Source organism: Gallinula chloropus (genome assembly GCF_964237585.1).
Source record: "Gallinula chloropus genome assembly, chromosome: 5".
Classification (NCBI taxonomy): domain Eukaryota; kingdom Metazoa; phylum Chordata; class Aves; order Gruiformes; family Rallidae; genus Gallinula; species Gallinula chloropus.
In genome coordinates, this window is record NC_140090.1 from 39789260 (window position 1) to 39816643 (window position 27384).

General features: G+C 39.8%; 1 protein-coding gene across 1 annotated transcript in view; it reads left to right on the forward strand.

Annotated features, from left to right (window-relative positions):
- PMS1 (PMS1 homolog 1, mismatch repair system component) overlaps positions 1–27384 on the forward strand; it is a 47741-nt gene that overhangs the window by 239 nt on the left and 20118 nt on the right. The window contains exons 2-9 of the mRNA XM_084264851.1: positions 577–695; positions 2397–2551; positions 6874–7056; positions 9118–9220; positions 10830–10993; positions 21022–21138; positions 24756–24878; positions 26868–27011. Coding sequence (XP_084120977.1) covers positions 2420–2551; positions 6874–7056; positions 9118–9220; positions 10830–10993; positions 21022–21138; positions 24756–24878; positions 26868–27011 — 966 coding nt within the window. The 5' untranslated portion in view covers positions 577–695; positions 2397–2419. The remainder of the gene's footprint in view (positions 1–576; positions 696–2396; positions 2552–6873; positions 7057–9117; positions 9221–10829; positions 10994–21021; positions 21139–24755; positions 24879–26867; positions 27012–27384) is intronic.

Consider the following 27384-nt stretch of genomic DNA (forward strand, 5'->3'; position numbering starts at 1 on the left):
AGCCTGGGCCTGGTGCGGCGTGGTGGCCCCCGAAGCGGGGCTGGACCCGGGCCCGTCCGGGGAGGGAGGCCCGCTGGTGGCTGCCCGCCCCTCGCTTCCCCTCGGGGAGAGGCGACGCTGCTGCCCTCGTTGTTTCGGCGCGGCGCGCCCCGTGCTTTTCTTGACGAAAAGCAGAACCGGGCACAGGGGGCCGTTAGTGCGGTTTTAGGTAAATTCACGGCTGTCTGTCCTTTCCTCCTTTTTTTTTCCTCCACCCTAAACTGAGGAATTCCCGAGGCTGTGTTCTGGTGGACTCCTGCGAAAGGGGCTGTCGGGGTGGGGTTTCCCTGCAACTCTGGAAATCTTAGGCTGCAGCTGTGAAGTTTAAAGAGTTTGTCTTTAGAGAGCCCCCTCCGGCTTGGTTAGAGGGATAAAAGGGTTCGTTGCATCGGCTCAAATACGGAAAATCCTGTTTCTCCCCCCTGAGCATCGATTATAGCACACCTGGTCAGTGAAGAGTTGTAGTGATAATGTGGCTTAAGCTGAAATACAGGTCTCTTGGCTGAAAGTAAAGGAGGTTTTGATGTGTCTCTTTAGGCAGGAAGTACCGGAGATCCTCCATCCCAGCAGGTGCTCCCAAGATGCAGCCAGCCCTGAACGCGCAAGTCCTGTGTAACATGTGAATGTGTGAGGAGGAAACCTGGGTCTGAACGCATGTACGTGACTAGTATTGGTATTCCACAACGTATGTCCTGTGCTACTCTTGTTTTCCAGTTAGTTTGGTGGAAAACTGTTTTATCAGATCATCTTAACATATGTGAAAGGCCTTCCCTTTGTAATGTAAAAAACAGATATAAAGAGGAAGCCTTTCTGTAGCTGCTCTTAAAAAAACTTTAATTCTGCTTTCTTTTCAAAGCACTGTACCATTTTTTCCCCAGGTAACCACGTTTTTTCTTTATTTCTTTATGTTTAAAAATCAGCACTCTTTAGAAAGGATATTGAGGCAGAGGAGCCTCCTGTAATTGTTGTATGAACTGCATTTACCCTTCAGAATAGTGGTCTCTGTGGCATTGGCCACAGTCCCCCACTGGAGGAAACGGGGTTTGCTCTGTTCCTCCACACCTGCTCATATCCTTGGGACTGGAGCTGTGTTCTCCAGCAGACAGCTTGGACTTAATTGATGAGGAAGCCAGGGCTGCTGGGATTGTTTGCCTGTCAATGTAAATAACGTTATATAACCTAACCCAGTGAGGAGTGCTGCTGTGGAGAGGAGATGTACCTTGTAGGGCAGAGAGTGAGCCAAGTCTAAACCGTTTTTGAGGTGCAAAGAATTGTTTAGCACTGCTCTTTCTCTTCCCCCCCTTTCCTCATGTGCATGAAAAACTGGTTGAGTTCTTTGCATCGCACTACAGGGATCAGTAAAGATTTTTTTTTCTCTTGGAATTTGTTTAATTGTCTGCTGGGGTACTTAAACAGAAACACGTGCAAAAATGTGCACATCCACTTACAATCTTTTCATGGTAGAGTGCTTCTGTAGTGCAGCAGGAGGTCTCTTCGGTGATTAAAAAAAATAAATCTCCATTGACTTATAAAAAGAGGCACCTCCATTTTCAAGTGGGAGATGCAGAGACATAGAAACAGACTGACTTGCCTGAGGGGACACAGAGAAGGGAACTATAACTTTGCCTTCAGAAGTTTTTTGCTGCTTGTTTGTTTTTCGTTGTTGCCGGTTGATCACATTGCCATTGAATATGGCTTTTACCTTAGCACCACCATGCTTCCTCCCCACTTCTGTTCCAACTCCAAAAGTTATCTTCAGGTCATATTTATTCCATAAATTTTTGAGTATTGGGAACCACACACACAATGGAGCAGCGCTGACCTTGGGAATTTTAAATTAGGGGCGGGTGGGAGGGAGTGATACAAGGAATTTGATTAAAAAAAAAAAAGGATTTAAAACTCTTTTGGGGGGTTGTTTTACTTTTAATCAGTGCTGGGTTTAGATCTGATGCTGGGTAAATATCTTATCTGAAAAAATTTCTCATTAGCAGTCTGGGTTACCATGTGGGCAATCTAGTCTGTTATAGTTGCAAGATCACTGCCACATGTTACAGTAATTTAGAGGATGTGACTATACACAAGTGAGATAATACACTATTTTGCTCAGTATGTTATGGAATTCTTGAAGTTTTTCACTAGAAGTTTAATCTATTCAAAGTTTTTTAGCCATGACTTGTGTTCTGTTTCTTCCACAACTCAAACTCCCACTGACTACAGAGGAAGCTGGGTCCTATTATACCTTGAGAATTTTACTCTGTAGCCATTTTGCCTACATTCAAAAGTTGCTGTAAAACAGTTACTTAAACATGTTTTTGTAATGTGCCATTTAACATTTTTTTTCTGTTATTTCTCTGCAGCTCCTCTCAATCTTAACTCCACAATGAAGCAGCTGTCGGCAGAAACTATTCGTCTCCTTTCAGGTTCTCAGGTGATTACATCAGTTGCCAGTGTGGTGAAGGAACTGATAGAAAATTCCTTGGATGCTGGTGCCACAAATATTGATATTAAACTGGTAAGTAAGTCCTCTTCCTTTCCTTTATTCATACTAAAAATTGGATGTAGAATAACATTCAAGAAAAGTGGTTTCACTGTAAATGAATTTTTCTAGGCTATTGTAGATTTGCAAATTGGAAAAAATATTGATAGTGTTTATGGATCTATTTTAACCTCAATTTAAAATGGATTAAAATCAGTTTACTTTAACATTTTGGAAGTGCCACTGAAACCGTAAGTCATAATTTGTGCTCCTGAGTCTATCTTGAAGAAACAGTGTCATCTTCTTTAATATTAACTTCTTTAATATTCTTCCTACTGAGACATTTACTTTTTCTGACTAACAGGTTGTTTTAAAAGATACTGGACTTCCATTTCATTCTTAGACTGGCATGTTTAATTCTCGTTACAAAATGTTGTCAGGAAGGTGAAAACACAAACAATGGAAGAGGTTGTTGATGGCCATGTCAGATGTTTTGGTAATACAAATTACCGCATGGTCCCTAATCCATGTGATGAGCTCTGGTTACTTCTAACGTTTTATATTTAGAAGATGTTTAAAAAAAGTTGGCATATGATTCAAGGATAGTTTCTAAAAAAATAAAACATTGTTTGTATTAAGAAACTAGTGCTTTCATACCCTAATTGGATAAAATGGCTGTAACTCATCAGCTTCTCTTGCTTCCGTGAGTATTTCTGGTTTAGCAGTATTTTTTTCAACAGCTACATGGTAGCAGTATCTCCTACATAACAAGGTGTGTTGTTACAGTCTATATAAATGGATTTGCCCAGAATTAAATCCAGTTTCCTTTCATGCAGTGAATATATAAGCTATTATCAAATTAAATGTTAGATAAATGCTCTGATTAGCAGTTCTTCTTGTTTCTTTGTCTATGTCTGAATGAGTTGCAAGTGTTACCCATCTGATTGTGATTTCCTGCAGATCCCAAGGAACAGGCTTATTTGTTATTTGCCTTAAGTGAGCTAAAGTTACTGACTTCTCTATGGTCCGTGTTGACCTCTATCTTAATATTTAGATATGCTTCATGAGTAGCTGCAAAGTGAGTAGTGTGTTTGCCATTCTGCGGGTGTGAGTATTAGAATCAGATCCCATGAGTCGATTGATAACTGCGAGAAGTCAACTGAAGGTTTTGGAGCCTTCAAAATGTGTCAGATCAAACCTTGTTTCTTACTGGTGTGGTGATACAGAGCTGTACAGGGAGGCAGAGGAGAAAGTCCTGTAATCAGCATGCATTTCACAGTGCAATTACCAGCTGTTTCCGTAGGGAGAAGTCCCAAATCAATTAAAAAGATCACTTTCAACCACTTCCAGTCCATGAGTCATCCACACAACTGTTAGGTTCTTTGTCAGTTCAGCCTAATCCAAACTGTGGCATTTCTAAAACAAATGGACTTGGCCTTACAATGAGTAAATAAGAGTTGCTGATTGGTCTTCTGTGGGTACTAGGGGAGAAGAGAGACAAGAAAAACCTGCACTTTGCCCAACTGTACACAGTAATGCTGTAAAACAGTGGAATTTTTTTTTGTGATAAGAATATTTTTATATGAAAATACTATTTTTATTGCATGAAACTTAAGTAAGGTTGACCATACAAAAGAGCTCGATGACCACATTAGCTCTGGATTAGTTCAAAAGCATAGAGAATGGAAGCTTGGAAATTTCATTTTATAGCTTGATGCTTTTCGACCAAAACTTGCAGCATTTTAATGGTTTTAACCTTTGTCAGGTGGATTAGGAAGGCCAGAGGATTCATTCAGGCTCATTACCTGGTTTGCCTGAAAAAGACAGGAATTTGTTTGGGTGGTTGGTTTGGTTTTTTTGGAGACAGACAGCAGTTAACCTGCAGGCAGAATGGTTTTTGGGTAGAAACCGTGGCAGTGGTCAGTTGCAGTGGAAAGCTTTAGCTAGTGTTTGATTGTTGTTAACTTACTGGTTGACCACACTGCAGTAGGGGATGTTGCTGAGCATCTTTGCACTGTGTATCAACTAGATCTTGCACAACGCCGGGAAAAACATAAGTTTATATTGCTGTTTTAGCTAATGTGATGTTGCTTTAATTACAATTAAAACCCAGTCACTTGATGAGAAACTGAACTGTGGCCTTTCCATAAGGTGTTGAGTGGTATCTACTTAATAATTTGAACCTCAGCTTTGTTGCTTTTCGACATAAGAACATGGTAGAGCTTGTCTTTTTGTTAGCTGTTGGGTCAACAGCCTCTGTAGCATGGCTGTGCATTAAGCATACGCAGAATGGCAGTTTTATTCTTGTCATTATGTGCTGGCTTCAGGTTAAAGTAGGCAAAAAAACATTGATATGGCAAGGCAGTTGGCGTGTGTGTGGATAAAGATGCTCTGCCTTCACCGGTCTGCCAGTTTCTCTGACTGACCTCTAACAACGGGAATTTATTGAAATTATCTGCACAGTTTGACTGTGACCTGCATTCTTAGTTGAGAAGATGAACAACAGGCTGTGTCAGTAGTTGGAGCAAAGTTGGGATTTGGGAAGGAGGAATCTTAGCTATAGGTTTCCTACCATTACACAAAATGACTGTTGTAAAAGGCAGGCAGTCTTTTCTGCCCCTTTTTTTTTTCTAGTGCATGAAGTGTGAGCTTTAATCCTTAGAACCCTCTCAGAGGAAGCTTAGCTCAGGCTGAGTTTCCACTGTACACCTGGTCCATCTCATAGCCTGAGAAGTGAAGTCCTACATCTATCTGCGTGGTATTGGTAGACGTTTCTGCCTCTCATGATCTGTTTATCTTGCTAATGTAAAAGAAAAGTATCCTGTCAAGAGAAGCGCTGGTTTAATAGCCTGAGTTGACCTTGGAGTTCTCATGAGTAACAGAGCTGTAGCTGAAACAAAGATGGGAACATGCAGTCATGAGTAAAAGAAGAGGGAGTTGAACTATCTGCTTTGGCATCAGTGATCAGGTAGAGGGATGGTCAGCATCTCATGGGAGCATGGCCTCAGTAGTATTTAGGCTGTGTCACATGGTGGAAGGTGTTAAAAAAACAAAGTTTAAGCTCCGTAATATTTTAAGTAAAATGGGTGCAAGTAAAAATGAATAATGTTAGGAAAGAAATAGAGAATCATTCATGTAACATTTTGATTCAAGTTGAAGATAACTGCTCAGAAAAAGTGAGATTTAAATGGTCTGGAGGTAAAAATGGATTCATTGTAAAATGCTCAGACCTTTCACTAGTGTGTACAGCAGCAGAGTAGAAGGTTTTGCGTTTATATCTCCTTTTATGTTTTTTGTGCTTAGTTGAGGCGTATCGCTTAGGTTCTGTTTTGCTTCCAAGTGGGAGGTGAAGTCGAGCATTAGCAAAAGCTATTTTACATCATAATCATTTCAGAGAGCCAGGTGTGCTTCACTTTAGTGATTCTGCAGCTCTGATTACGTTGTCCTCTTGGCTTGTGATTCTTTTTGGGTGCAGTTTACTTGTGCAGACTAGCAGCTGGAGGAAGCATTTATTTGCTGTGCCTGTTACAGAAGTTGAATTCCATGTGCCATTTAGCTGTCCTCACTAGCTGGGTTTTCAGTTTTACCCTATTTATGCTGGTGTTTATTGCAATGACATACTTCAATATCTTAACAAAATACGTATTGCCTGTAAGTGAAGGTCAGTCACAAAGATTGAACTTTGCTTCCTTGAAAGCTGTTTTTGAACAAGCCTCTTTAGAACCTTTAGTTTCTGTGAAGTGTTGTACCTCTCTACAGGCTTTCTTCTTTCTGCCTTCTCCCTGTTCATGCGCTCCCTCCATCGGAATTGCAGCTTCTATATATCAAGAGACAGTACAGAGACTGGAAAACCTCTGCAGCAGTGAAATCACATAAATAAAGAGTGAAATTGAAAACGATTCTCAGTGAGGGCCCAGTGAATTCAACGGATACAAAGCTGCATTTGTGGCGATTTGAAAATGTTGCTAATGCCCAGATGGGTGAAAAGAGTTGAAAGGTCTTTAGCTTTGAGCTATAGATCTTTTTCTGAGCTTAGGTTTTTTTTTCACATTTCATCATAGTTAAAAAAAAAGTAGTTAATTTCTTTTTCATTTGACTGTATTCATGTGCTATTTCCAAACCACAGGGTATGGAACCATCTCTGCTATCTTAACATGATGGTTTGGGAGCTTTGTTTGTTCTTTGTTTTATTGTTTGTTTGTTTCTAAACAGACACTTAATGGCTGCTCAGTTTCTTCAAGTAAGCGATTCTCCTACTTCTGTCTGGACAGCTAGAAGCTGTAACCTTAGCTGCATCAAACTTGGGTCTTAATTCATTTGGCTGGTTTAGCGCTTCTTAATGTTTTGTTCTTTTTTAGGAGAATTATGGATTTAACAAAATAGAAGTAAGAGACAATGGCAATGGGATCAAGGCTACAGATGTTCCAGTTATGGCAGTTAAACACTACACCTCAAAAATAAGCTGTTCTGAGGACCTTGAAAGCTTGACAACATATGGTTTCCGTGGGGAGGCTTTGGGATCAATTTGCTGCATATCAGAGGTGAGCGGTTGCTATAAACACATCTAGTCCTTTGTGTTATGATTTCTCTCTGTGTTTATGAAAGTTTTATTAAAATGTCAGTGTAAAGACTTTTAACTTTTCCCCTACAGCCTTCCAGGACTGTCTTTTCTGAAGAGCTGGGCTTGTGTCTGCTGCTTTTCCCCTCCTCCCCAGAAGCTACGCTGTATGGTTAGGAAGCACCATGGGTTTCTTGTTAGTGCCAGCCCTGCCTTTCTGTCATACTGGTCACAGCAGCGCTCTATTTATTGTCCTCAGCCAGAACAGGTCAGAGACAGATTGCTTAGTGTTCTTTTGTCCCAGGACATAGATACATGATTCCTTACACATACACTTATAGATACATGAATCCGTAGAACACTGGTTCTTTAGTGTTACCAGCGAACGTAGTGTCAGGGAATGGGGCTGAGTTTGCTACTTGAATTAGGGTGAATCAAAATGAGGAACAGTAGATGGTGGCCAGGAGAAATCATTTCAGGGAACTGATGGCCCACATAGCTACCATTCCAGTAACAACTTCTGCCTTGATGTTATCTAGGTGTTCAGCAGTCATGGGATCTTGCTGGGCTTGATACTGCTGCTTGACATGTATATGACTGCAATTGCACAAATTGTTGTCAGTATGAGTAAACAGGAACTTGCTCCCTGGGCTGTCTGAGTCTGATCTGTATGTTTGTGTTCAGAGGACACTGTACTGCTATTTGGGATTTAACTTGTTGACTGAAAGTAAGTTTATTCAAAGCCATCTGAAACATGTTCAGGCTGTTAAGGGCGCAACATCTACTTCTACCATTGTGCTCTGCCAGTTTGTACTGTGCCAAGGTCAAGTTTTGTATTTGTCTTTCTGAGTTTGCCAAGGATTAGAACCCGCAAGAGCATATTGATATCTGTGCCTGATTGGAGCCATCAACTGTCGAGGTCAGGAGAGGTGTTAGAGCTTGACTTCTTGCTACCTTGGGCTACATTCACCATGCACTGGGCAGGAGTGAGTTGTGTGTTTGGATGGAGATTTCCAAAGGTGCTTTCCAAAGTGTTGGTGTTTTGACAGTTGATGAAAGACCTCAATCACTGGTTCCTTCTAATGACTTGTCAGAGCAGGGTATCATCTGCACTGAGCTTTTAATCAGCTTTCTGGTACATTTCAAAAGAGATGGGAGGTGGCCTGAGTGTATTAAGTGGTTTAATAGGTATTTAATTATTGGATCTGTAATTATGTTAATTAAACACTCCTAACACCATTTGTTTTCTGCCTACCCAAATGTCCCCCTGAAGTTTCAGTTAAGAGGTATGTCACTATTGGCCCTTAAGTAGGTCTGTAATACAGCCATATACAATTAATCAATTACTAGTTTTTATCTCCAGAGGCATGGCTGAACTCTGAATGATTCATGAGACACTAAAATAAACCAAAATATCCCGAAGCTCTGTATGTGTCAACCTTTAGGTCTTTCAGGCGGTTAAAGTGCAGTGGTTCTATTGTTCAGAATGTTGATACATGAACTCAGGGAACTGTAGTTTTATTGAACCTCTGGATTATGGCTGGTCTTGCTAAAGCCGATCTGGGTATTACTTTAATAGCTTATAAAACATGCTACTGCTGATTGCTAGATATGTTTGGGTGTGGAAAGATAACATACTGTTTGTTTGATGGCAGTTGTTATGCTTTTGGAATCTCACATGAATTTAAGAAGTTGTCATAGTATGCCTTCTTTCACAGAGGACAAAAATACAAAACTATCAATTGATTTAGTTGTATTTGACCTGTGTTAGAATAGAAGGTGCAGGAGTGTGTGGTGTAGGTAGTAGAGATTGCTATGCTTTACATATTAGTGTGGTAGAAATGTGTAGCTGATATTTAAATGGGTGGGAAAACGAGTAATAATGTAGAACACTTCTGTGACTCTTAAAGATTTTATAGACTAATTAAGTGTAATTGTGGTGACTAAGTGTACTGGTAAGAGTGGCAGCAGAGCTTATGTAAACTCATTCTGAAACTTGTAAATTGTTGATTAACGTAATTTTTCTTAAAATCACTCTTTCCAGGTTTTGATCACAACAAAGACAGTTGATGATGATGTCAGCATTCAGTATGCTTTGGACAGCAGTGGACACATAACTTCTAAAAAGCCTTCCCATCTTGGGCAAGGTAAGATGTCGTTGTTCTGGTGTTGCCTTGTGACAGAGGTATTTTATGATTCTCTGAGGCTCTGTTTGATGCCATAGTATCTGTTCTGTACTTGAAGGCTGAGTATGAAGTTTTCGCAGCTGACAATGTTTCTTGCCTTATGTCTCAAATTGAGAATGTGGTGTTGTCATAAGAAATAACGTGTCTTGGAAGTTATGCTAGATGGTAATCATAAACTAGGTTCTCTGACTCACTTCAAGTGACAGCAGAAATAAAAGCTATAAAAATGCAGTGTCCCAGGTCCAGGCAGACTTGCTGTATAAATATATGGAAGGCTTGTTTGGGACCAAAGTACTGTTTCTGTACACAGCAAGCCCCTTGCTTAAAGGAGGAAGAGTTGTCCTGCTTCTACACAAAGGAGTTGCTGGAAGCAACAGGCTATAGGACCAGACAAAGTCACAGTTCTTTCTGTCTGCCGGTAAGGGTGTGTCACTAGAAATCCTTCTGCGTGTCTGTGCAAGAGGGTAAAGGTTGCCCTCACTGCAGAGGCAGGCTGTGGGGGTTCAGGTGCAGCATAACTTTGGGGTAGCATCTGCTCTACTTGCTGCTCTGTTCCGCTAAGTGTTGCTCAGCAGGGACTGTTAAGACCACGCTGTGTCCTGGCGTTCGCACTCCAGCCACTGTGTATTCCCAGAAGAGGTGTGCTCCTTTCTTTGTGAGGAGGATGTGCTTCTGAGGAAGCAGTTGCAGCTTTCTGTAAAGCTCAGCTTTTCCCAGCTGCTTGTCTGTATTGTGCCCACAAGCAGTGCCCCAGCTCCCGCAGTGTCCTTACACCAACCGGAGCTGACGCCAACTCTGCCCCCTTCCTCCTCAGCACTACCTGGCCACAGGGAGCCATTAAGCTGGAAGCTGCTGAGACCTACACAGTAGGCAAATACTGAAGAAGAGCTGAAACTGAGAACTGCAATTTTAGCTAACTTTAACCAGGGACTCTCTTTAAGATTGACCCACAGCTGGAAAGCCTTTGGGTTGCGTTGCCTTGTTTTTTGTCACAGTTGTTGAATGATTGACTGAGCTCTGTGACATTTAATAATTTGCAATATCCTTACAGCTAGGAATTCATGATTGTGTTGGTTGGTGAATATTTGGCCACTTACAATGTACTGCTGTGCATTGACCAGAGGTATCAGTTACTACCCTAAAAGAAATACTTGTGAAGGGCCTTAATGGAGCTCAGCATACCTTTGCCTCCAGATATGTCTGGTTAGACTCTGATCTGTTAATCATTTTACTAATGAAAGTTAACTTTAATATGCACAGAAAGAGTCTTCAGCTTTATTTAGTGCTGATTCTCACTTATTATCTGTGTGTATGGAAGAAAGCGTAATGCTGCAACCAAAACTAAATAAAGGAGTGGTCTTGGGGTCTAAAAATACTTTTTGGGGGAGGATGACTGCTAATTTGGTATATTTCTTTTAATGCTAATACCTAATTTAGTGTTAATAGAGATTACTTTGTATACAGCAGCATACCTGCAGGTGTCTCAAAGTAAAAGTGAAATTTCTTCGATATCCAGTCAGTGCTATGCTTTTGGTGTAAATTCTACTTGTTTCTTGTCACCTGCTTGCAGGTACTACGGTAACAGTCCTAAAGTTGTTTCAGAATCTTCCTGTAAGAAAGCAGTTTTATTCTACAAACAAAAAATGTAAGGAAGAACTCAAAAGAGTCCAAGATCTGCTGATAGCATATGGTATCATAAAACCAGACCTGAGGATAACCTTAACACATAATAAGGTAATAATGAGCTTTTCTTTATGACCTATCGTAAGGATCGGTTTCTAATGAGTTTATGTAGTTCATGTAATACTTACATCAAATCTTTTACTCCTATGACTTTAGTTTCATTATATGTTTGTTTTGGACTTTTTTTTTTTTTCATTCATAGATGTCCCTTTATAATGGTTACAGATTTTGATCCTAAACTTCTAAAACTCAAGCTCTGCCTTTTGGCCTGCTCCAGCAGATGCCTGGTTGGATACATGAAGTATAAAAATATTTTACTTGCTAGTGGTTATTAAAGGTATCAGTGGTGTTCTGCAGAACAAAGCAGCAAGACCATGTCAAGCCACAGGCCTTAAACAAGCACTGGCCAAAGCCAACTGAAAAAACTTGTAACTCATTTCCTTAGACCATCTGTCTAGATAGGTGCTGTAACACACACAGGTAGTTTGCTGTATGTGGAGTCCTAACAGCTCAATACATAGTGACAGTTTTATTTTAAAAGGCTAGAAAATTCAAACCGGTTTGCTGTGTAGTGTAAGTTAGAGGAATGTCACAACAGGCTTTAGTTCTGCTAGCTGTTGTTTTTTTAGACTTTGGGAGGGAACAGATTCAGAGGCTGCTCGGAGGCTACTTTTGACTTCACAACATGCTGAACCATAAGTTTACAACACAGCTATGGAAATGACGCATTGAGCAGTTCTTTATGGGACCCGATTTAACATAGCTGTTTTTACTGGCTGTACTTCTGGTTTTGGTACCTTTGAGAGAAAAGCTACGTTAAAGGATTTCCAATTTGCCACCAAGTAGAGAGTGACATCTCGTGGCCAGAGCCCTCTATGGTTGCTCTTCTGTTAGAGAGCACCTTTGTTGGGTGGTGGTTTGGCCTGTTCATTGAGGAACTTTGGTCAGTTACTCTATCAACCATTCACACTTCAGTTCCTTCGCAGGGAGGGTGATGAATAATGCTGTACTTCCTTGAAAAGACAAGAGATTGCCCATACTTTCCCAGAGTGGTATAACCTGCTCTCATTTATATTTACATATGTATTTCTAAATATCAGAGTGTAGATCTTGTGGAAAACAAAAGCCTGCTTTGTGACTACAGAGCAAGTATGCCAAAGCTGAGCAAGCATAGCTACTTTCAGAAAGTCTTATTTCATTGGGGCTACAGAAGGTTTGAAACCAGAGATCTCAGGGTTATGTGCTTCTTAGTTTGTGTTAAATTCCCTGGCACGTCCCTGACACAGTGGTTTCATAGTATTTGGCTTAAATATTGCTTAAAATTAATTTCATCTTTCATTGGCGGTTTGGTTTTGGCCTGCCTGGGTGTGGTATGCTTTTTCTGTAGGACTTTTATTTATTATCCTTGCTTGCTGCAAGGACTTAGTACAGTTCATTGCCAGTACCTTCAGTGGACCTTTTCTCCCCCTCTGTGGCAACTGTAGCTTATCTTCTGTTACAGATCTTGCGTTTGATACGCTGTGTTGGGAAACATTGATTGTGGAAGACGGTTGCTTAGTTGACCTTTCTGAACTAGATACCTGTTGCAAGATTGCTCACAGAAGTGGTGTGAGCCCTTCTAGCCTGCTTGCAGGTTCCTGTTGACAGCTCGGGCTACTGCCAGAGATACATGGGAACGTGATTCCTGAGTAAGACAGTGGTGACTGGGAGGAAAAGAGGGACAAGGAGAATGGCAGCAGCAGTGAGGCTGCTGCTGAGAAGTTGTGAATATTTTTTTAAAGAATTTTGATTTCATTTCCTTTTACTAGACTATTACAAATCTTAGAATCTTTTTGGTTTCCTTTTTTTTTTTTTTCTTTTGCTATATGCTTAATTTAATGGCAATAATGTGCAAGAAATTGAGCATGTGTCTTTTTCACAATACTTACTGCAAAACTGGAATGAAGAGTAGTGTGGTAGTAGCCATTGCACACTGGTTTTGACTACCAATACTATTGATATTGACTAATACTGTTATATTACCTGCAGAGATAAATTCCTCAGTACACAGTTTGAGGAGGTAAAATAAATCAGTACAAATGGTATCTGCAGGCAGCGTTACCTTCACTGTAATGCCAGGGATGGTCTCTTCCTTGTGCACTGCTGGCCTTATGTTCACTTAAAGTATTTGGAGAAAAAGAAAAAAGGAAGGAGCTGCTCAGACACGTGTTAACACAAGAGGTCGCTCAGTAGCTGTCGCTGAGCTGGGAAAGTCAGAGGCTGAAGAAATTGTCTAGCAAGTGCAGTTTGTCTCTGTGCATGTGTAAATGCTTTAAAATAATCTGAAAGCATTAAAAAAATCCTTTGAATGCAGGTTCCTGTCTTTCTACTGCTGTTGTCACTTCTGGCAAATTAGAAATTACCTGTTCATGATATCTTCTAAGAAATGCGAAATTCTGAAACTCCACAACTCGCAGTGGGTCGACCTGCATCCCTTTTACCGCAGTGTCACAAAACATGAGTATTCATTAGTTCTTTTTCCTTCAGATGCTAAATATTGTTGTCATTAAGTTGGCTAGTTCAGATCAGAAGGTATTTTTCCTGCAGTGATACTACAGTTTATCTGTACTAGAGTAATACTCCATAGGGTTGCCTCTGTGTTGTTTGGGGTAGTTTTAACTTTTTTTGGTGGTGACTGTTGTATCTGTTTGAAATGTACAAGGATAAAGAACTTCTAGGAATGGCTTTATTTTTCATGGAGCTCATAGATTATGTATGAGTTTAAAAAACATTCTATGTGCAATTATTCAGAGGAGTTCCTAGAATCCTAAATTCTTGAGGTTCAGCCAATACTTTCTGTTGCAATGGAAGAAGATACATGTCAGGAGTAAGATCAGGTTCCGAGGCTTGAAAGAGCAAGAAGGTAGCAGAGGATGAGGTGTTACAGAAGGGGACGAAAAAAGATGGGTCAGAAGAGTAGAAGGGGTAGTGTAATACAGTGTATTTCAAAGAAGTCTTGGAAGTAAGTGACAAAACCAGTACATTTAAAAAAAACAACATTCTTCTAAGTCTTGTATTTTATAAGATACTGAGGGAAGAATATAATGACACTGAAACTTCTATGGAAGTGTCTGAGCTTAAGCATCTGAAAATGGTTGCATAATTGGCTCTAGCAGAAACTTATTTTGGCAATTCAGGCTTCTTACTGAGCTGTTTCAATATATTGTGCATCCTAAAAACATGTATGTATTCATGTTTTATTCCCACCACATGCTTTGTGATTTTTTCTAATTGTGTCTTGTGCTTCTGAATGAAACTTCTTCCAGAAATTTTTCTGCACCACATTTCATATCTGTGTTAGTTCAAATGAAAAATATGTGTCTGATTTCTGTGAAGAACCACGATACTCTTCCTGCCTCTGGGTTGTTTTCTAGTGATTAATAAAATAGATATCCTTGTATCAGTCATCCTAGGAGTCATTTATTGTGTATTCTCTGTCAGCGGATTTCCTAGATAGGAAATACTCGATTGCTCTTTCTGCTCAGAATGTTATTTTGCATTAGCAATAAATAATGAATCACTTTGCAGATCAACCCTTGAAGTACTATTGCTATTTTGACAACTTGGATTAGCTAGTGCTCCTTCTTTTTATGAAGGTTTATCCTGCCAAGACATTCTTTGAATACTGATAATGTTGATCCTCTTGCCAGTATGGTTATGTTAGAAAGAGGTATTTTTCTTCTTCTTTCATCACCATGTTCCTTGAAAGCATATTGAATAATGAGACAGCCAAATGGAAATAATTTACATGAGTATTCAGCAAGTTTATTTAAAGTTAACATTATCTGAAGGCGTGCTAAGAACATTCTATAGTCAGCTACCGCTTAAACCGCGTCAAACCCTTCAGCCCGAAATGCCATGTTCTGGCTGTCTGTGAGCTCAGGCTGTACTTAACTGAGGTAGTGTAGGGCTCTTCCCTGGAACAACAGTAGCCCTCGATTCAGTTTTAAAAGCCACTGATGTTCCACAAGTGCCTTTGTGTGTTGAATACTTCCATTCTGTTCTACTTGCCTTTATTCCACAAGTGCCCAAAACCTTTACCTGTTTTAACAATTCCAGATATAATAGGGCCAAACAAATTGCAGCAACAGGTGGCTTAGATGGTGCCTATGAGCAGGTCGTGCTATACACAACTGGTCCGTGCCTTGTGCAAAGGACAGGTGGGCCATAAGTAGACTCAATAAATCTTTCAGTTCCTGTTAAGGAAAAATCTTCATAAGGTAGTATTTTTATTTCTTCCAATGTTTTTCATGCATAATACTTTGAAGTCTTGGTCACACATAGTTCTACCTAGAACTGCATCTTGTTTGTTTCTTGAGAGAGGCATGGGTCAGGACTTCTGGATGCAGGAGGTCCATTTTAAAGCTACTGTTGTAACTGTGGATAGTATTCCCCAAATCGCTGTTGTGGTTGGCTTTGACCTAAAGCATACCATCTCTTTTGGGTTTGTGGTGTTTGGTTTTTTTTTTTACAGTGTTTCCTCTTATTTCTACAGTTGGATAATCTCCATCTATAGTCTGTATCCAATAGTCTAAACCCAGTTTGTTTTCTCTGAGTCATCTGTAATAAGTGTGGGGTTTTAGAGACAAAGTAAGTACCTTAGGGTAAATTTAACCATTTTTAATAATGGGATTATACTTTGCATTGATTCATTGTGCTTCCAAACTCTCCTGTAGCTGCATTTATAAAAGAAATCTGCGTTAAGCAGAAAGAGCAGCGCGTAAACTCTTTCTTGAGTTGAAAAGTCTACTCCATTTAATGTAATAATGATAAATTAAGTCCACTCCTAATCTGCATGTCTTAAAATATAAAGAGGAATTATGCTTAAGAATCTGCAGTGCTCTGCAGCCAGCATGCTTTCATGCTGACCTGGAATATAGCTCAGTCTTTACTTCCACGCGTTGTTGAGTGGCTTTGCTGGGAAAGCCAAACAGAGAGTTAATTATGGTGTTTTTTGTGCTCAGGACACCTGTCCACTAGGAAATGCGCTGAGACCCTCAACTCAATTTACATTAGCCAGAGAACAGCTGCCAGATGGTAACTACTTTTGGTCACTACCAACCTGGCTGAATTTGAACTGGTGACCTAGAGGTGAAATGCTTTATATCCTATTACTAATTCCTTGAGGTTTCCAGTTTCTCATCCATCACTTTTTTCAAATGACAGCACAGTATATGTCTGAAATCTCAAAACAATTACTGTTTCACATAGGCAGTGTGTGTTGCAGAATCAGAGATTTAGCTCCTGCAAGGCTTTCACAGTCACTTTGTACTTTTAAAGTTAGCAGAAAAAGGATGGTTTTGCTCTTCAGTACCAATGTACTTTGTCACAGTTAGGTGTGTTACTTTTGTTAACCACAGTTTTCCCTTAAAAGTTAAAAATAGGCCTTTTAAACTTGCCTTTATTTAACTGTTATTCACTGTGGTGATGTACATCCTCTGAATGACAGTTTAGGATTTGAAACTCTGGGTTTTGACAGTAGTTTAACTGCTTGGGAGGTTTTCTTCGATTTTTTTCCTTCTGCTACGGAAGCAGAATTTCTCTAAACATCTACAGCTGAATCTGTGGGGTTAAAGTAGGCAAAAAACATACAGATCTCTAGTCTGTATTTCTTGAAAGGCTCTGAAGACTTCTTGTTACCAGAAGTCCCTGGCTCCATATAGTAACTGTTAGCTCCTCTCCTAACTTATCTCCCCAGCTCCTAAATCCAAGCATTTCTCCACTGCATGATGTGAAGAAAGACATTTCGTTCAGAGGGTGCTCTTATCATAAAAGGGTAGTCTGAGCAGGAAAGATGTCAAAATTTGTAGGTTGAACAGTGCTGAGGAACACTGCTGTCTTTCAGCACATCCCCCTGATAGCTGTGATGTCTGATGCCCACGTGATAGACAGGTCTGTTGGCTACACTGATGCAGGGAGAAGTGGTGCCTTTTGTTTCTCTACTGCATACCTCCACTGGAAGTTGTCCCACTGTCACTTACGAAATGGATGGGACAACTGATTCCTTGTGGGCAGGCATAAAATACATAGGGAAAATAATCACAAATATGTAGAGTTTTACATTGGTTTTATTTAAGCTAAAATGAAAAACTGCTGTGATTTCTGTTTTCAAGCAAAGATTATGCAAGAGCTCTCTCTTAGCACTAAGACAGCTTGGTTTCCAAACAAGACACCAGTTATGGCACAGAGCTGCTAAACAACATGAATGCTTTTCAAAGCTGGGATGCTGAAGAAAGTGGTTAAGACTTCATCTTGATCTCTCCTTGAACATAACTGATAGGTTTGCTTTCAGTGCAGAGAGCGTGCCATCCCTTGCAGCTGGTTTCTCTGTGCATCATAAACAAAAGAAATTGCACACATTATACTAGGTGATGTCCTTCTGTTTCCCTTGGGCTTAATTCAAACTTGGGATATGGCTGTCTGGCTTTGTTCCTGTTTTCATAGGCTCTGAACAGGTAGGCAGCAACGTTTTCAGTTACTGGACCCTAATAAACTATAACGTTTTAAGTCAGGAAAGCTATGGAGGATACTGACCTGAAGAGTTAACTGTCTGCGGTGAGGTCTCAGATGCCAGGGTGACAGGATTTTTGAAGCATGTAAAACAAAATTAGACACTGAAATACAGTTCTCTTTTACAGAGCTAACTCGGGTTACGTTACCAACCTACAGTTCATGTACAGTGCTTGCTCTACTAGACTCTTAACCCCGTCAAACTTTATTACAGGATAAATAGCACAACAATTATAGCAAAACAAAGAAAATGGATATTTTCTGGGTAGCGGAAGTCCACATTTTTATGTTACTGTCATTATGTAGTAATAAGGTAAATGGGATGAATCCCATTAACATGTAGCATCATAGTTTTACTGAAGTAGCCACAGTCAGCAACAGCATCCAAGTCCCCAACTCTTAAGATTTTTCTTCTGTCTGTGACTGCAAATCATTGTAGCAACTGCTAGAAGTTCTAAAATATGGAGGACAGTTAGGGACAAGCAGTGGCTGTGTTTTTTTTCCTCTGTCCTTTCTTGGTGTCTTGAGGAGGCAAATAGAATGATCAGCTCTTTACTCCCCTTCATGCCACGTACTAGGGACCTCCATCGGAGGAAGAGGATGTGTACTGTTTCTCCACTCTGCACACATTTTTCAAGGAGCCCTTCTAGGCCATGTGTAAGCATCCTGAAATGAGAGAGATGCTTGCTCCATCTGTGCTAGTGTGTTGTCATCCTCCACAGAAGTATGCATATGGCTGGATGGGAGTGGAGAAATACATACATACAGACACACACGTAGTTGTCTTCTGCATATGTGCAATAGATTTTATATCTGTTATGGCATTTTGTAAGATCTAGATCATGTAATCCCCTTCAATGAAACAAGGAGGGAGGTAGGATATATTTGGCTAGCTCTAGCAAATCCTAAGATGGGCCATATGTAATAATATATCTTTGAGTAGGCTGTTTCTGCAGTGTCATCATACTGATAGAGTCAGATTCTTCCTTGGCTCATCCTGGACACCCGCTTTATGTGACCCAGAAAAAAATATGGGGGGGTGTGTGTGGGTGTGTATTTTTAGCTAAACTAAAGGGTATAAGCAAGGTTAAAAAAAAATAGGGTATTGCAGGAACCTCATAGAAACTGGCACTTGATAAAATAAAATCCATTGTTTCTTTAGATTTTTTTTGCAATGCCTGTTGACACATCTGGAGGGTCTAGTAAAATAATTTTACTTACTAGTTACTTCTGTTTCGCTGCTTCATAACGTGCAGTCAGGACTAAAAAATGAACACACAATCTATTCTGTGTTTATATAGTGTAGAAGTTTAGGAGTTGCCTGGCCTTTTTAATGTATAGGCTTTAATTTAACCTACAGTGGTAACTAGTTCTTGAAACAGTACTTCTGACTGTTAATACCTGGTAAATAGATGACTAGTTAAAAATACCCCCAAACTTATTAATAGTGTCTATTTCTGGTTAGTTTGTATTTGATAAGTTCCTATTTTCCACAGCTTTCTTAAAACCACCTTAGCGAGGTGATCTTTTCAGTGTCCGGAGTGTCAGCCGTTCAGCAGGTCAAGCAGCGTAATAACCTTGTGTTAATCAGCAGCTGAGATTTATAGCTGTACCTGTGGCATCACACTAGTATAAGCTAAAATAAACAGCACGCTGTTTATATTAGTCATGTAACAAGTGTCTTTCTCAGTTTGGTCACATGCATTTAATTTAAAACATAGCCACTAAAGAAAAATCTGCTTGGCACTCTGTGTTTCCATTTTAAGTAATCAATTTTAAAATAGAAGCAGTACAGGATATGTTTTATAAGAGGAGCTCTAAAGAAGAGGACAAATTCTTTCATCACTCCCAAATGTCTTTGAGGAGATTTACAGCAGGTGTAGAGGAGAGAGCCTGAGAGGCAGCATGCTTCGGGCAACCCCAGGCTGTCCTTCACTGCTGCCTGCTTCCGAAGCACAATGGAGACTTTTCCTGCCAGCTCTGTGGACACCTGGCCCCTGGTTATACTTGCTCCTTTCTCCTTGTCCTTTCTTTGTATTCGCTGCCCTCCTTGATGTAAATTGCCCTTTATGTTGGAGGGGCTTGCGTTCGCTGTAGCATGACCAGCCTGTGATCCAGCACGTGGAAAGCTGATGTCAAGGAGGTGGGTTAGTTGGGTAGGACTAAAAAGCCCCGCTTCACAAATGTTGCAGAGTGCACTTGGAAATAGAAAATGAAAGATTTGGTGAGTAGTTTTAGGCTCAACAGTCTCAAAGCTTTACAATTCCACCTGTCCTGTAGGAAGGGAATATCATTTTACAGGAGCACCGTGTTCTTCTGTGGAATTCACCCGTCAAGGCCAACAAATATCCCACTGGACAGGTGGAATTTTAAGTCTATGTATTGCATTTCTTGAGATCTTGTATTCTTTTTCTTGTTCACCCTGCATTCACGTAAAGTCTTGCCCCAAAATACTGTGAACTCATTTTGAATTTATTGGACACCTAGCACTTATTCAAAACACCCATTTTAAACAGCACTGTAAGGTCAGTTCTAAAATGCAAGTTGCTGTGTATTTTTTGTTTTCTTTTGTGTTTGAAGGTAGCACATTGAAATATGCCCAGTCAGCTAACAGTCACAGAAATAGATACAAAGTGGATCTGGATCTAGGAGTCTCAGTTGACTAGAAGCAGAAAGCTAACGAAGCAAAATTTGTTTGTTGTTGGTACATAGCAATAGAAGTCAGCAGATGCAGAATTATATTTGTGCCTGTTTAGGACTTCTTGTTTGCCAGAGACAAAAATTTCACCTCCCAAATCAGTTAATACTTTCTGCATATTGACAGGTAACTTGTGATGCAAGTTATAGTTCATACTACTTTAATATGTTTATAAAACCTTTGCAGTAGCGTTGCAAGATACATAGCTGACAGAACCAGATATCTTTTTATCCTTCTATTTTTTACAAAACTTTCATTAGTCAACCAACCACTTTGTATACAAATACTTCCTTATGAAACTGGCTTCCTTTCTAAGGCTTGTCATCGACCCAGAGTATCCAGATGATAGCTATGAATGGATAACTGAAGCCTGATTTCTACCGCAGCAACCTATCTCTTGGGTATAAGTACCATAAGCATTGCACTACCCATCTTTGAATGTTGACCACCGTGCCAGAAACACATCATAAGCCCTCAATTTATACATTTGATTAAAACATAAAGCCTACTGCTATATATCTATAGAGGGGAAGTAGTATTGATTAGTTTTTGAGAGTTGCTTCAGGTGCAGAAGTCCAGGTTAGCCATCTAACATCCACAGCTACAAGCTTTGCTCAATTTTCCAACTGCTAAATATGTAATACACTATGAGAAGACATGCCCAAAGGTACTATATCGTGTGTGTTAACCCTGAAAGTTGTGAATGCAAGAGGTTCAAAGTACAGAATGTTACATATACAGTATGTGTGCAGTTGCATATGCATGTTCGTAGACATGACTTGAGCTCAACAAATATAATGTCAAAAATTTGACTCTCTGCCATTTGTTTCAGGCAGTTATTTGGCAGAAGACCAGGGTGTCAGATCACAAAATGGCCTGTATGTCAGTTCTGGGAACAGCCGTTATGGGCAGTATGGTACCTTTTCAACACTGCTGTGAAGATCCTGAGGTGAGTTTAAACTTCCTTCTCCCAAATCCACTTAAAGCCTGTCAGTGAAGAGAGCTAAATCAATATTCAAAAAGAAGGAAACTGGAAAAGAGAACATTATGTCCAGATTGACATCTGATTAATGCAGTTCATTCTATTACTGTCCTCTCTGTAAAATTAATTGGTTTGGTGATTGAAAATCCACTCCAAGAATCATCTTGTCAGGACTCATGTGGCACTGATCAAATGGCAGTAAAAACAGTTGTGATGACAAATGCAGAATTGCTGATTGCTCAGAGCTGTCTAAGTTGGGATTCCTGGCCCGCAGGCAGGTTGTGGTCTGATCCATATCTAAGCATTTATAGTGATCTCATTCTTGTGGCCTCTTAGCTTTATACTCTGAAGAATATACCCTTAATTTCAGTGAGGGGCACCTGAGCAGCAAAGAAACCATACTTAGAAGGCAAATTATCCAATATTTACACTAAACATATATTTCAAGGAAATGTTAGTGTTTTTAAAGAATGTAGTGCACTTAGCTTGCTTTGTCATTGTGGAAATTGAGGGAATTCCCCGTGAAATTTTCCTTTGTGTCATACTGTTAAAAAAAAATTATTCTGCTTCCATGTCTGTGGGAGACGTAAAGGGGAGTCCTACTATTGCTGATCTTTCAAAGTTGTTTTTTTGTGTACCTTGTAGTAATAAATCTTGACCAGTCACATAGATGACGTGAATTGTCATCTGTAAAGTCAGAGTGGCTGTTAAACACAGCTTTCTGTGCTGAATGGTAATAAAATCTAAATATATGTAGGTATTAAAGTTTATTAACAGATTCAGACTTAAATCTGGAGTTTGTCAGAGTGCTTGTAGTATAAAAATGCAGAGAAATGGGTGGGAAGCAAAAATGCTTCTTGCTGTTTACGAAACTTTAGTTGCTTATGTCTGGACAGATCATCCAGATCAATTTTTACCTGAATACAGGCTGGATGTGCCCCACAGGGCAAAGGCAGGGGGCTCAGAAGGGGACACATGGGGGTATTTAGAATGGACTAGCTTGAAGGAGGCACTCGGGTTCTCACATTACCTCTCTGCTATATCATGAGGCATCCATAATCCTTGAATAGAAGTTGGGGAACATTCCATCTCTCTATGTCTCTAAATAGTGTGTAAAATACCACGTGCATCATTTATAGGTGTATAAATGATCCATGTACAAATCTATGTTCAGAAACCATGGGCACTTCCAAACTAAGCAGTCAAACACTATGAAATGGCAGAATGAAGGTTGTATGTGTAACCTTTTCTTCTGCCCTTGCGTGCAGGTATCAGGATAGGTATTTAATGGCAAGGCACATACTGCTGCTTTTCCTTCCTGATAGGTCTGTGCCTCATTCAGTACATGGACCAGAGGGCAGCTCTTTCATTCTTTTCCCTTCCTACTTGCTCATTGTGTGCATTCATACTCCTTTGCTGCAGAATCTACTCTGAAGGCAAAACTGACGTTGCTATGATCAACTTGGTGAGCTGCACCTTACTAACTGCAGTTAAAGCTTGAGTAACAAGTGAACCAGGGATTTTAAAGACTGGCCTTGTTCAAAGCATCTCCGTTATAAGCACTGAGTGAAACAAGCTGACTCCAGAGTGTGCAAACTCAGGAGCTGCTAGTAAAATAGAAAGCTGAGAAAATGAAGAGCTGGTGCAACTTTTTACATGTACAAAACAGGAACTGTGTTGTTCACATCCCCAGTCTTGTAAATTGATCTGTTTTGGCTGACAACTTTCACCCAGAAAATCTTCCTAGTCTCTTATTTTCTGGGAAAAAGCTAAGTACTTAAAAATATTCTTCTGTTCACTCAACTCAGGTATATTTTAATATGCGTATACATTTGTTTTTATTAAAGTATTAATTTTGAAAACTGTTCATCTAATTTAAAATAAAGAATTCTGTAGTATTTTCCAATCTCTGTAATTTTGCCCTTATACATCATATAGTTTTGTATCTAAAAATTCTAATAATTAAGACTAGTTTTAAAAACTGTTGCTAATTTTAATGAGCATACTGATATTCTACATGGCTTTAAATAGTATTAGCAGTCAGCCATTTCTAAATTTAGCAACTTCTTTAAATGAGCTGTTTAGAGAGTTTCAGTTTTGCTTTAATGTTGTCGGTATATAAAAATACTGTTTGAAGTGAAAGACTTGCACAAATATTTGGAATTAGAAAAGGAGCTTGAAGCATAGAGAAGGAACAATCAGGGTGGATGTGCTAAAGGGGCCGAATAAAATCTGGAAGTGCTGCATGGTTCTTTCTGATAATCATCCAAGAGATATTTGACACCTCTTTAACTGACCAGTGGTGTTTGGTTATGTGCGACGTTGCTGACCAGAACGCTCCAGCTTTAGCTCAGAATGCATATTACAAGGTCAAGGGGGAATAAAGGAGCACATGAGCGGAACGCTGGCATGACGTAGATGAATGGGGAGGGTAGGCCAAATCCCAGGGACTTTAAATTCCGTTTCAAATGCATGATAATTTGGATTTTAGTAAATACAAGTGATTCTGCCAAAAGCAAAGTTAATGAGGTCTGACTTCTGCATTCTGTGATCCGCCCTGCTACCAGAACATTCTGGAGACTTTCCCGTATCTCCAAAATCTCCATCCTCACAGTACCCCAGTATTCTTTCACTTGCTGATTTGGGCAAGGGGCACTGGGGCAATGTGTGGGCTGGTCAGCACCTCAGTGCTTACGTGCTGATAGGTCCTGTTTTTTAAAGCTGTAATTGCCTTTTCCTCAGTAAGGTCATTATCTTGAGGCTTTCCTCTCCAAACAGCTGTCAGTTATCACAGAAATTGTGGAAACAGAGTATCTCTGGGATTTCTGCTGCTTCATCAGATCAAGTTGAAATCGATCCAACTGCTTGATGGGGAGGCAGGGGGAGATAAGACAGGCAGCACGAGTCATCGGCCTCATTTTGACCTAAAGAAAACTAAGCTAAAGAATCTCAACAGAAAAATCTTAAAGCTTGGAGATAATGTTAGGTACTGGAATTGAGTGGTTTTTCGAGGCCCTCAGCAGTGCTGTGTGCTCGCAGGTTTGGCTGCAGTCTGTGCTCAGCACTCTTGAGAGTCAGATGTTTTGGATACAGGTGGCGTAGGTAAATTTAGGTGCCCTGAATAAATACCCTATGACAGGCTATTTAAGGTGCCCTGCATGTAGAAAGGGAGGGACTGTATGCTTTGGGCTGTCCCCTCAGGGGTAGTTGAGTACTGCCTTCACCAGGTTGGGCGGCAGCATGTGCCTTCAGCCTGCACAAGGGTTACGCTGGCAAGCCTACAGTCCTAAAGCTGGCTGACATTGTTCTTCACAGCAGACAGCAGCCTGGTGGGACTGGGAGTTCAAGTGGGAAATGTCTCAGTGAATTGATGGAGGAAAATAGATGCAAACCTCTTTTTTCCCCCCCTCTCCCTTTTTTCTTTAAGTGATTCTGGTTTTTTGTATCAAGAAGCAACACATACATTTGAATGATTTGGACTCCTGTGCAATTTCTTTTTTAGCATCTCCTCTCTAAAAAAAACTTTTTGGGGTTGTCTTTGGAAGACCTTTGTACAGTTTTTTTGGGTTTTTTTATCGTTTCAGATAAAACTTTCTGGATTTCTCCCAAAAGCTGAGTCAAACAGTTCTTTGACAAGCCTTTCAAGTTCAGAAAGGAGCTTCATTTTTATAAATAATCGTCCAGTTCAACAGAAAGAAATACTGAAGGTAACACCATCTAGCTTTTTATTCAAGGAATAGAAACATGACATTGAGGACAGACACCTATGGAACCTACAGCCTTTTCCCCACATAACATGAGTATTACAGGAGAAGATGCTAGCATTTATAACAGAAATTTCTTCCTGATGCCTCAATTCTGTTCTATTTGCTGCTGTCACAACCACAGAGCTGGAGGTTATGTTTATGGCTTTTTAAAAAAAATAATAGTGTTTTCAGATACTGTATGTAAAAGAGCAGCATCCATGATTATTTCTTTGGTTTAGCCTGCAGAAATGCATCCGTGTAGTTTTCCACAAGGGAACTGTATGTGGTTCTTTGTAAGAGAATTCTTTTGATAATAAAGTTTTGATTTTTGTCCACTTCTTGCTGTGGGCTTATTAAGCAAATACACACACTTTCCCTTTAAATTCGTGTATGTATTGGATAAAAATGAAAGTGATAGTGCTGCAGCATTGACTACAGCTAGGCATTGTGTAGGCAGAATTTGATACTCTTGGGTTACTCACACTGCTGAACCTTGTAGCAACTCACTTGGAGCAGCCTGGCTGTCCTAATCCTTGCCCACCCCAGAAAAGAAACATGTACATGTAGGTTTTAAAGTGGGGGCAATGAAGTAGTTTTCAGTTGGCAAGCGAAGTGTTGTAGATGTAAACTCTGAACTTGTGTTGATACACTGAGAGAGAAATACAGTTAACGCATCCCCATGCAGTATTTGGTGTGCCTGGTTCTTCTGGGAGTTCAAAGCTCAGCTTAAATCCTATGACAGACACAGCTTTTTAACTGGAGCCTAGATTCCAGGTGGGATTCAGAGCGCTATCATGCGAAGTAAAACATGTTGTCCAGCATTTAGGGCTGTTCTTGTAGTCATGACAGGGCAGTATTTTACTGCCTTCTGGTTTTGGTTTGTTTGGTGCTTTTTTTTCTCCTTCTCCCCAGTGTGTTGTTTCTTTTTTTTTTTTTTTTTTTTTTTTTTTTTGCCAAGTGAGAGTAGCAATACACCTGTAAGAATACATTTTGATGGCTTTGGAAAACAAGCTGTAGATGGCTGACTTTTATCTCCAGACTATGTATGGGGAAGAGGTGCTTTGGACCTCTCATTGCTACAGTTCAGAGCCAGCTGAGTACAGGCTGTGTGAACATTAAGGTTAAAATAACTTGAAAATATCTTAATAAATTTAATGCTTTTTAAACTAGATTTATGAACTAAAGATGAAGTAGAACAATAAAATCTAATCTGCAGCAGCTCTTAATTTTTTTATACTTTCCATATTTTTGTCTTGTTAACTTTTTTTCTACAGTATGTGTGTCTGTTGAAGGATTCCTGATACTACTGGGAAGTACAGGGTTCTTTATATGGTCCTTCTAGTTAACGAGACTGAAATTCTGAACCAAGGTTGTAGCCTTTTGGAGTTCTTAGGAGGATTATAGAGAAAATAGTAAGGGCAAGCAGAGTTTGAGGAAAAATTGTAAATTTATAATTGAGTTAATAAATAGAATAAATTAATCCTGTTGTAGGAAGAGGGCAAACCTGTGGTGTAAGTGCTACTTACTCAAACAGACTTTAGTTTCTCTGAAAGAGGCAGCAGTGTGGTTGCACACTATAAGATTTTCTTTAAAAAACAAACAAATAATAATAATAATAATAGTGTTGACTGAGGAGGTATGTATTGTACAGTCCAGTGTGATCAGTACATTTGCTCAGAAGGCCACAGCAGCTACCATTAGTGTTATGGACTTGGTTTCTTTTTACTTAATTTGGCTGTGAAGACATGGAAACCACTAATAATTGCTATTTTGGTGATTATTCCAGTGTACCTGTGTAACCCACAAGGCCCTGTTTAGCATTTATTTAACTTAAAAAATACCCCAGCCAAAGCAACAAAACAGTTGGCTTTTATGATGTTAAATTTTGTTTCTGTGCCTTTGTGTCTATTTTACTGCCTTTACTGACCTCTCTGTTACATCAATCCATAGTTAATTCGACAGTACTACAGTCTGGTGATGCAGAAGGACAGTACTCGTTTATATCCTGTTTTCTTTTTGAATATTACTGTACCTGCTTCTGCTGTGGATGTGAATTTAACACCTGATAAATCTCAAGTTTTACTGCATTATAAGGTAACTAAGGGTTTGATGTGGTATTGAGTTGTCAGACAGTTGTTATGCAAGCATAATAAGGGCTTCTGGGAGTACTGAAATGTTTGAAAGTAAATGGTGCCACTGATTATTTGTTTCTCTGTAAATTATGTGATACAGCACTGTTTTGTTTGAAGAGTGCTGAATAGGCTAAGTGAAGGGCTATTCTAAATTATTTTCCCTGTTGATTTCAAAGATCACTTTTACTCTGTCAAATACCACACACATAGAATCACACAGAACATTAGGGGTGTGTGTGTGTATCGATTTGTTTTCAGATGGCTTTACAGTGAGAGAGGCCAAGTGAGATTATGGTGTGTCCCTATGCAAATCTCATCCTTAATTTCATAGTTAT